General features: G+C 43.6%; 1 protein-coding gene across 5 annotated transcripts in view; it reads left to right on the forward strand.

Moving 5' to 3' along the window:
• The window catches only part of LOC142109304 (histone-lysine N-methyltransferase SETDB1-like), a 95775-nt gene that overhangs the window by 56451 nt on the left and 28030 nt on the right, over positions 1-11294 (forward strand). For all 5 annotated transcript variants that reach the window (XR_012680329.1, XM_075193436.1, XM_075193434.1 and 2 more), the window contains one exon: positions 1733-1902. Coding sequence is in view for 4 of the 5 variants with exons in the window: in XM_075193436.1 (XP_075049537.1) it covers positions 1733-1902 (170 nt within the window). In the remaining variant the exon portion in view is untranslated. The remainder of the gene's footprint in view (positions 1-1732; positions 1903-11294) is intronic.

Raw genomic sequence — 11294 nt, forward strand, 5'->3', positions numbered from 1 at the left:
AGGGGGGAGAAAATTAGGGTGATGGGAGCAAGCCAGCAACAGTGTATTCTCCCTAGTTTTTTCCATGATGCTTCACCAAAGTTCTTCTCTCCCAATGTGTGCTGTGTATGTTACCGCTCTGGACCATGCCAAGTCTGTGGGGGGAGTCTTCCAGTTCACTCTCCACACCAAAACTGCTCAACTTGTTAGCTGCTGAATGGAACCTCCTTAATGAAGGACACCCGCGGTGCCTGACAATGCCAATGCTGACCTGGTATGTGTTAGCCCCAGGTAATCATTGTGCTCCTCCTTACACAGGCTAAAGTAAGACCCAAGTCCCCCCTCTGCCTCAGTGGGGGACTTGGTATCTTCCATTTGTATTGCCGCCCTCCTGACTGAGTCGTTGCACTCTCTGTCTAATATCAGGGACAAACAGCTGCTTAAGTAAGCGCTGTCACTGCCTGTTGTATTGATATCCTCAATGGGGTTCGTCAGTGCTGTAGCAACGAAAAATGTATCTGTCTGGAGTCTATGAGTATGTGTGCTGTCAGCAGCACCCATACCCTTCTATAATAGTATGAAATAAATAAAACTTAAAAAAATAATAATACAAAAAAACTAACTAACTAAACAGCAAGTGCTGCAGTACCAAACAGTCAAACTCCTTGGGCACTTAAACAAAACTGAGGCTAGCAGGGCTTGCAGAGCAAGTTTAGTTAGTTCACTATTTAGGTGCCAACTCCATGCACCATCGTACAACCCTATGGTAGCAGTTTCCCCCAGATAAGATGCATGAGAAAATTATTTTGTGATATCCATAAACACAGCAACTCTTGCAAGAAAGGCCGGCATCCCAGCAGTACGAATTGTTGTAACTGCTTTTAGTGTGTGTTTTTCATTGCTGTTGTGTACTGTACAGTTGCAGTAGACACAGATTCCCTGCTGTATTACAGCTTAATATACAATATGGGCCTGATTCATTAAGGATCGCAAATTCTGATACGTGCCGTATTTTGTGTAAAATTGTTCTGCGCATGCCCTGAAATGGATTACACAGCAATGAGTACAGGTGCATTTCATCTTCCAACACAAATGACACTTGCGACTGCCTGCGATTTCAAGGGGGGAACAGGGGAGGGAAGGGGTGTATGCACATAGGCAATGTACAGTAATGCTGTGCCAAGGTTGAGCCCATGCACATCCGTCTGATTCAAGCTCTGGCCATCTCTCAGGTACATGGATTTTAGCTGTATCACTTGCACCAGCTACAGGTCAGGTGTAAGTGCCAAGTGATAGTGATAACGGTCACGTATAAATGCCAGAACATGTGTTTGTAATTATGAGCAACTGTAGAAATGTATTTCATGTTTAAAAAAAAGCAAAAAACGTTTTTTTCAATGTATTTTATTAATGATTATATTATTAACAGGTATTGTAATGTATTTTTTTATCTCTGCGTTCTGATGGGACTTTATATATACAATAGCATTGCGTGTAACCTGCAGTGTTGTATCTGTCTGCATACATAAAGTGTTGTATAGGCAGAGTGTACTTTTATCCGTATTCAACTAGAAATGTTTCTTGATCTGCGTGAATACGGGAATACTTACATGCAATTTCCAATTTAAAAACTCACAATTTGCATTCCTTAATGAATCAGGCCGTATGTGTTTCTGTGAAAAGTGATGCAAATCCAGACAATTGTCGGACAGTATTGAATACTACAATTGAGTGTTTCTGTCTTCTATCACAGGGTATACGAATGCAACAAGAGATGTAAATGCAATATCAATATGTGTACTAATCGGCTAGTACAGCATGGTCTCCAAGTGCGTCTCCAGCTCTTCAAGACCCAGAACAAGGGGTGGGGGATTCGCTGTCTTGACGACATAGCAAAGGGCTCTTTCGTCTGTATATATGTAGGTAAGACTAATGCGCTCAGGACAGGTCTGCAGCATGATCCTGTATTTACTTTTTGTATCCATAAGTTAGTTTCCTTGTCTTTAAAGGGACACAAACGCTATGTTTTTTTTATTGTATAAGGGATGATTGTATAAAGCGATTCTTTGTATAAGACTTTGTCTAGTTTCTATAGTGTTGCTAGTAAGGCTGGGCACACCCTACGCAAAAAATTCAACTGTTGCGATATTGGTAACAATTTTACCAATGACTGAAAGTCCCGATCAACATGCCGATTCATGTGTACACATATACACATTTTACAAGATTTACATTCAGATCTGTGCTCTTTATCTCTCATAATCATCTGCTTAAAAAATCATGACTTTACATACTCCATAGAGATCTGCCTACACTGCTGATCGTGAGTTCATACACACACATAGTTTGCCCGACATCATTCCATCGCTTTTAGTGATTGTTAGTCCATTTATAAAATGAAATCAAATGGCTCAGAACTAGAGATGGGCGGTCCGGTTCTCCGAGAACCGAACCCACCCGAACTTTGGGTATTCGAGTACCGAGCTGAGCAGCTCGGTACTCTCCCGCCCATTCCGAATCCAAATCGAGGCCGAACGTCATTGTGACGTCGTCGGATCTCGGGGCTCGGTTCTCGCGATACTTCAACTTTATAAATACACGCCTCCACAGCAATCCATCGCCATTTGACAGAGGGAGAGAGCAGGGTGTAGTCATAGGCTAATTAGAGCAGGGACAGAGAATACAATATTGTTCTTGCAATTGCTCTAACCAAAATCGCTAGTGCAGAGAGGAGGATAGAGGTTTATTATTTTTTCTTCATATTTGGCACTCCCCAGCGCTTTTGGGGTGTCCCCCATAATTGTGCATAAATATTTCTGGCTGTCAAAAGTCATATCTGTCAGCAGTATCTACTAAATAATTTTTAGCACTCCGCAGTGCTTTTGGGGTGTCCTCCCTAATTGTGCATTAATATTTCTGGCTGTCAAAAGTCATATCTGTCAGCAGTATCAACTAAATAATTTTTAGCACTCCTCATTGCTTTTGGGGTGTCCTCCCTAATTGTGCATTAATATTTCTGGCTGTCAAAAGTAATATCTGTCAGCAGTATCTACTAAATAATTTTTAGCACTCCTCAGTGCTTTTGGGGTGTCTTCCCTAATTGTGCATTAATATTTCTGTCTGTCAAAAGTCATATCTGTCAGCAGTATCTACTAAATAATTTTTAGCACTCCTCAGTGCTTTTGGGGTGTCCTCCCTAATTGTGCATAAATATTTCTGGCTGTCAAAAGTCATATCTGTCAGCAGTATCTACTAAATAATTTTTAGCACTCCTCAGTGCTTTTGGGGTGTCCTCCCTAATTGTGCATTAATATTTCTGGCTGTCAAAAGTAATATCTGTCAGCAGTATCTACTAAATAATTTTTAGCACTCCTCAGTGCTTTTGGGGTGTCCTCCCTAATTGTGCATTAATATTTCTGGCTGTCAAAAGTCATATCTGTCAGCAGTATCTACTAAATAATTTTTAGCACTCCTCAGTGCTTTTGGGGTGTCCTCCCTAATTGTGCATAAATATTTCTGGCTGTCAAAAGTCATATCTGTCAGCAGTATCTACTAAATAATTTTTAGCACTCCTCAGTGCTTTTGGGGTGTCCTCCCTAATTGTGCATTAATATTTCTGGCTGTCAAAAGTAATATCTGTCAGCAGTATCTACTAAATAATTTTTAGCACTCCTCAGTGCTTTTGGGGTGTCCTCCCTAATTGTGCATTAATATTTCTGGCTGTCAAAAGTCATATCTGTCAGCAGTATCTACTAAATAATTTTTAGCACTCATCAGTGCTTTTGGGGTGTCCTCCCTAATTGTGCATAAATATTTCTGGCTGTCAAAAGTCATATCTGTCAGCAGTATCTACTAAATAATTTTTAGCACTCCTCAGTGCTTTTGGGGTGTCCTCCCTAATTGTGCATTAATATTTCTGGCTGTCAAAAGTAATATCTGTCAGCAGTATCTACTAAATAATTTTTAGCACTCCTCAGTGCTTTTGGGGTGTCCTCCCTAATTGTGCATTAATATTTCTGGCTGTCAAAAGTCATATCTGTCAGCAGTATCTACTAAATAATTTTTAGCACTCCTCAGTGCTTTTGGGGTGTCCTCCCTAATTGTGCATTAATATTTCTGGCTGTCAAAAGTCATATCTGTCAGCAGTATCTACTAAATAATTTTTAGCACTCCTCAGTGCTTTTGGGGTGTCCTCCCTAATTGTGCATTAATATTTCTGGCTGTCAAAAGTCATATCTGTCAACAGTATCTACTAAATAATTTTTAGCACTCCTCAGTGCTTTTGGGGTGTCCTCCCTAATTGTGCATTAATATTTCTGGCTGTCAAAAGTCATATCTGTCAGCAGTATCTACTAAATAATTTTTAGCACTCCTCAGTGCTTTTGGGGTGTCCTCCCTAATTGTGCATTAATATTTCTGGCTGTCAAAAGTCATATCTGTCAGCAGTATCTACCAAATAATTTTTAGCACTCCCCAGTGGTTTGCGCTCAGAATGGATTCAAAGCAGTCCACATATGATCTGAATGAGCAACCAGGTTCTGTCACCAGTCCTGATGTTAGTGTTCCCAGTACGTCATCTGGCCAAGGCGATGTCAAACAACAGAGTGTTTTCAAATTAGTGCAAAAAACAAAAACCCCAAAAAAATTTACTGTATTGAAGCGAAAAAGAAGTGTAACTGAGCAAAAGTTAAGTGACGATAAAAAAAAAATTGCAAGCATGCCATTCTACACACGCAGTGGCAAAGAGAGAATGAGGCCTTCACCTTTGGCTATTAGTGGCAGATCCCAAAAATTTACCCAGCCTACAATTGGTGCACAACTACTGTTACGCGTCAAAGCCGAGCTGCAAGATAACAGTGAGGCATTACAGGAGAATATTTGCTCTGATTCACAAATGACAACAATCCCTGTGGAGAGTCCATCCAACAGTAGGATGTCTAATCGTGAGCATTCTTCTGATGTGTGCCTTAATAGCCCGAGTGTAGCCGGTGATACCCAAATTGAGGATGCCACTTTGGAATTAGAAGAGGATGAGGGGGAGATTTGTGTAGGCGACAAGGGCGCTAATGATGATGTTGATGATTATGATGCAAACAGATACCAAATTGCCTTTCTCAATTTCTATTTATATTCTAGATTATATAACGGCTGAATAGTTTTCTATTTTACTCCTAGTGGAGAGAGGATCTGATGCAGACAGATACCAAACTGCCTTTGTCCATTTCAATTTATATTGTACAGTATATAACGGCTGAATTTATTAGTATTTTATACAAGTGGAGGGGAGCCTAGAGAGACAGAAACCAAACTGGCTTTCTCCATGTCAATTAATATTGTACAGTCTATAATGGCTGAATTTTTTTTTTTTAAAAAAAAGTGGAGGGGGGCCTATAGAGACAGAAAGCAAACTGTCTTTTTCCATTTCTTTACATATTTAACTATAAGTGTAGGGTGTAATATACATCCAAAGACGATGGCTGCATTGCCAATATGCATAGATGGAGAGAAAGACAATCTGTTTTGTGTGTACAATAAATGAAGGCCTACCAACGAAGAATTAAACTGTTTTTTTGGATGATTTATTACCTCAACAATTAGATTACTTGTCTCTAAAACAGTTGGAGCACTAAATTGGGTTAATTTAGGCCCAAAAACATGGATTTTCCCAAAAAATAGCAAAACAAAACCAAACAAAACCAAAACCAAAACCAAAACACGCAATGGCGGTTTTGCAAAACCAAAACCAAAACACGACGGTAATCCAGATCCAAAACCGAATCCAAAACCAAAACACGGGGGTCAGTGACCATCTCTACTCAGAACCCTCTTTGCATACTTCTTAAAGGAGTGGGTTCCACAAAGAGCATCTCATTGTTATGTGCCAATGTACTCTCCATACTCTCCTGATGACCTGGCTCGATTGCGACAAGGTTGTTAACTGGACCTGTGACAATTGACTGACGATCTGCGAGGACAGGATCTGCTTGCTTGACAGTGCTAGTGAGGCCACCTCCTGTACCAGGTATAGGCAGGTTCAGCTGTATATTTTACATAGAGTTTATTACTCTCCCCACAGGTTGTTCTAGATGGGTGCCCGATCCGACTCTAACTGTCCAAAATGCAGAGGTTCCTCCGCTACTTTCTGGCACCTACTTTGGGGCTGTCCTGTGGTAGAAGACTTTTGGTCGCAGGTGGTGAAGTGTATTCAAGACACAATTATCGATATTCCACTATTGTACCCTAAGACCTGCATATTTGGTTTTTAGGGTTGATTTGCTGCTTGGGAGGTCCACGACCAGATGTCCTTAATTTTTTCCGCCCTAGCTAAGGTTGCAATTGCTAGAGTGTGAATGGAACGAAAGGGGCCGAACTTCGGTGCCTGGGAGGCCCTTGTTAATATAGCTGTGGGTTATGAGTGATTCACTTATCACTCCCGAGGCACAGTGCAAAAATATTGCAAAGTATAGTCGAGATGGGTGAAGTCAAGGTATGCGATTCGTTCTCTGTCTGCGGACTTTGACCCTATCTGAATATTACTTAATCCTTGGTCGGTTCTGGGGATTGCTCCATCTGAATCCCTAAGCACTTTAGACATCACTAGCTGACTCACCTCACAGATTTATCCTTCTGGCTGTAACTAATATTGCTATCTACCCTTTATGAAAGGAGTTTGGGGACCTGTATACAATCTAATAAACTGTCATTTTCTACAACCAGTCATGTGCCATGTTTGTATGCTACTAGTAAATGTGATATTTGAAGTTGTTCATATGTTTTCTATATTAATGTGAAATGTAACTCTCTTTGGAACTATGTTATGTATTTCTTTTTTTTTGTACTGTTTTTATTAAAATCTTAATAAAAATATTTGATTAAAAAAAAAATGCAATTCCAACGATACGATGTGCATTGGAACGATAAAACATGATCGTTGCAGTGTACAACCTAAAGAAATATCGGACCTAATGGACATCTATCGTGTGATTGGCACAATAATGGAGTGAAAAACTTGTAGTGTGTACCTAGCATAAGTCTACTTGCAGAGTTCACCATTCAGTGGAGATTCCGTTAGATGCCGTTATTTGTCTATACTGATCCCATAATCATGTTATCACTTACAATATCTCTCCTGTCAATCTTTTTCAGGACTGATAATTCTCTCACACTGCAGTAACTTGTGAGTGGCTTTCTGTCAAAAGTGATGTGTGATAACATTGGGATGGGATATGACATTTTTGTGGGCTAGGCCTAGAGTGGACCTGAACCTGTGACAGCGCAGTAGAGGAACACAGAGATGACATAAACGGTGTCTAAAATATAGATTTCTCTGTGCAGGACACATTTAATCAATCAACATTTCAAACGTTTCAGTACAGGCTGAAATGGATTGCCATGTCTTTCCATAGCTGTCCTCTAGCTGCTTACTATCATAACACTTCCATTATGATTTTCTTGCAGTGTCCTGAAAAAAAATCTCTGCTTTCTCTGGCACATCCATTTGGGGAACACTGCTAACAAAGGGGTATAAAGGGGCGCTGTGCGGGGAGTATGACACTTAATTCTCGCAGACTTGTCTTGTTGGGGCTCCCGGTAAAGGGTCAACTGGACACCAGAGATGACATCCAGGGACCCAGAAGCTGCCCAGGACAGTGGGACTGCGTCAGGAGCTGTGGCAGCATCCCAAGTCTCCCCTATGACAAGCTGAGACGGGGCTGCATGCAAGAGGACACAGAAGTAACCAGGGAGTAAGCCTGGTAGGGTGCTGAGGAACTTACAGTTCCCACCAGAGTATATACAATTCATTAGGCAGCCATGTTAAGGAGGGTACAGGAGGGAGTTCTTTTTCTCTCAGGAATAACACCTTCCCTTTGACAGGGTTCTACCTATGTCATAGCCCGCCATTTACCTCACTGCTCCCTTACCTTATATTTTGCCTGGTCTTTTAAACTTGTTTTCCTGGGAAAATGATTGCTTTCTGCTGTATGGTAATGTAAAACTGTCTTACAGTATTACTCTTCCTATGGCTATACTCTTAGCCTGTAGCACATCTGGCAAGATCCACTAGCATCCCTCTCCTGAGTGCTGCTACCCTAAAGGACTGCACGGATAGGATGTATGAGAGGATTCTAAAATCCATTTATCTTGCTTCAGGTGCTTCGCTCCGCCCTGTATCAGCAGCTGCATGGGCCTGAGAGAGGTAAGTGTTCCTTTCTCTTCCATCACTAACCTTACATAGAAGGGTGGAAGATTTTGGTCCTTTTGGTTTGCTGGGAAAGTAAGGAGGGCTTCCTCGAGAGGTCAATCCCTTTCCCTGCAGGGAGCGCCTTAGAGAGGAAAGCAGATTTAGACAGGTAGACACCCTGGTCCCAAGCCAGCAGACAAGAAACCCGCATGACTTCCTTCTTCCCCTGCCCGGAAATGTGGTGGTGGGGGTTCGGCCCTTGCTCTTTTGGGATTAGTGGATCAGTTCTTAATCATACATCTGGGTAAGGGGCATATCTTGGACCTCTTAAAGGCACCCCCACAACATTTTCTTTCCACTCTCCTTCCTCACGATGAAGCCAGGAAAGTGGCTCTTCAGGAGGTCATTCAATCCCTGTTGTCCTAAGATGTGATTGTTTCTGTCCTGTGGAAGCAAAGAGGCTTAGGCTACTACTCGAATCTCTTCTTGGTCCAGAAACCGGATAAGTCCTTTCGTCCCTTCCTGAATTTGAAGTCACTCAATTTTCTCTTGCAGGCTCCCACTTTCAGGATGGCGTCCGTTTGCTCAGTGATCAATTCCATGGGGCAGAACAAATCCCTAGCATCCTTGGACATCCAGGATACATATCTTCACATTCCAATATGGGAAGGCCACCATAGCCTCCTCAGGTTCGCTGTGGGATCGAGCCATTTCCAATTTAGGGCTCTTCCTTTTGGTCTGGCCACAGCACTACGGATGTTCAAGAAGGTGATAGCGTTCATGCCTGCACTTCTACATCACAAAGGGGTAAAGGCGAATTCTGCTTCTCTCCTTTTATCCCACTTACAACTGATAGCAGAGTTGCTGCAGTCACATGGCTGGGTCATAAACAAGAAATCCAGCCTTACACCTACACAGAATATGGTGTAATTGGGTTTCCTGTTCGACAGCAGGTATCAGAGGGTGTTTTTGCCACAGGACAAGGTCCTAGTTATTCAAATACAAGTGAAAGTCTTATTAGCCCTCAGGTAGGTGTCCATTCTTCAGTGCATGAAGCTGATGGGCCGAATGGTATCTTGTTTCAAAGCGGTGCAGTTTTCTCGTTTCCACTCATGACCTTTCCAACTCGAGATACTGGCAAGATGGTCTAGGTCAAACCCTCAGCTGGCAAAACAGGACTTCCGGCTGTTGCAGGAGATCCATGACTCCCGATTGTGGTGGCTGCAGACGAAGAATCTAAGTCTGGGTCTTCCCTGGTTTGGGGCTGAACTATAATGCTCTCCTTGACCCTCTCCATTCCAGCTTCCGCCTCCTCCACTCCACTGAAACAGCCCTGGCCAAAGTTACTAGTGACCTTCTCTCAGCTAAACCTAAGGGTCACTTCTCCTTGCTCATCCTCCTGGACCTCTCCGCAGCCTGCTGCACCGTTGACCACCCCCTCCTGTTGTAAACCTGTCTCTCTCTCAGTCTCTGTGGTTCTGTCCTCGCATGGATTTCTCATACCTTGCTAACCACACCTTTTCTGTATCCATTTCTGGTTCATCCCCCCCACCGCCCTTCCTGGAGGAGTTCCTCAGGGCTCAGTTCTTGGCCCTCTAATCTTTTAGCTGTACATTACCTCCCTGAGTGATCTCATCACTTCCTTCGGTCTCCAATATCACCTGTACGCCGATAACATTCAACTTCACATCTCTTCTCCGAACCCCCCCCCTTTCTCTCTCGTGTATCTGACTGCTTTTCCGCCATCTCCTCTTGGATGTCTTCACATTTTCTCAAAATTACCATTGCCAAAGCTGAACTCATCTTCCCTCCTTCTAGATCTTCATCCCATCTTGATCTCTCTATCACTGTCAACTACACCCTCATCTCATCTGTTCACCATCTCCACTGCCTGAGCGTCACTCTCGATTCCTCCCTCTTTTTTAACCCCCACATTCAATATCTCGCCCAATCCTGTCGCTTCCAATTCTGCAACTTAGCGACAGGGCCGGATTTACCACTAGGCAACCTAGGCACCTGCCTAGGGCCTAGCGGCTCTTGGGGGGGTACAGCTGGGGGGGACAGGAGCAATTTTTTTTAAAAAAAAATCAGACCCTCCCCCGACTCGCGGCACCCCCCCCCCACGAATCGGGGGAGGGGCCACATGCTAGTGTGGTGGCTGGTCTCCTCCCTCCCTCCTCTGTGTGGGTGGCCTGCTGTGTGTCACATGGGACGTGCACCACATGACGGGTGCCGTCCCATATGTGAAGGGGATGAAGACTCCACAGCTCCTAGATGGAAAAAGGTAAGTTGGGGGAAGGGTGGGGTAGTATTTTGTGTGTGTGTGTGTGTGTGTATATATTATATGTGTGTGTATTATGTGTGTGTGTGTGTATTATGTGTGTGTGTGTGAGGGGCCTCTGCGTCCGTGTATTATGTGTGTGTGAGAGGGGCCACTGCGTCCGTGTATTATGTGTGTGTGTGTGTGAGGGGCCACTGCGTTCATGTATTATGTGTGTGTGTGTGAGGGGCCACTGCGTCCGTGTATTATGTGTGTGTGTGTGTGTGTGTGTGTGAGGGGCCACTGCGTCCCTGTATTATGTGTGTGTGTATGTGAGGGGCCACTGCGTGCATGTATTATGTGTGTGTGTGTGAGAGGGGCCACTGCGTCCGTGTATAATGTGTGTGTGTGTGTGAGGGGCCACTGTGTGTGTGTGTGTGAGAGGGGCCACTGCGTGCGTGTATTATGTGTGTGTGTGTGTGTGTGTGTGTATTATGTGTGTGTGAGGGGCCAATGTGTGTGTGTGAGGGGCCACTGTGTGTTTGAAGGGGGGGCAAACTGATATCTTGCCTAGGGCCCCATGAGGTGTAAATCCGGCTCTGCATAGCACGCATCCGGCCCTTCTAACCCATGATAATACCAAAACCATCATCCATGCACTCATCATTTCCCGTATTGACTACTGTAACCCTCTCCAGACCGACCTCCCCCTCTCCCAGCTCACTTCCCTTAGGTTTACATTTAACGTGGCTGCTAGACACATCTCCCTCTCCCTCGCTCCTCTCCAGTCTCCCCTCTCTGCCTCTTCCTACACAGGCTCCCCTTCCCCATCAGAATCCTTTTCAAACTCCTCATCTACAAGGCACTCTACCA

This window comes from Mixophyes fleayi, chromosome 12, assembly GCF_038048845.1.
Source record: "Mixophyes fleayi isolate aMixFle1 chromosome 12, aMixFle1.hap1, whole genome shotgun sequence".
NCBI classification, from domain to species: Eukaryota; Metazoa; Chordata; class Amphibia; order Anura; family Limnodynastidae; genus Mixophyes; species Mixophyes fleayi.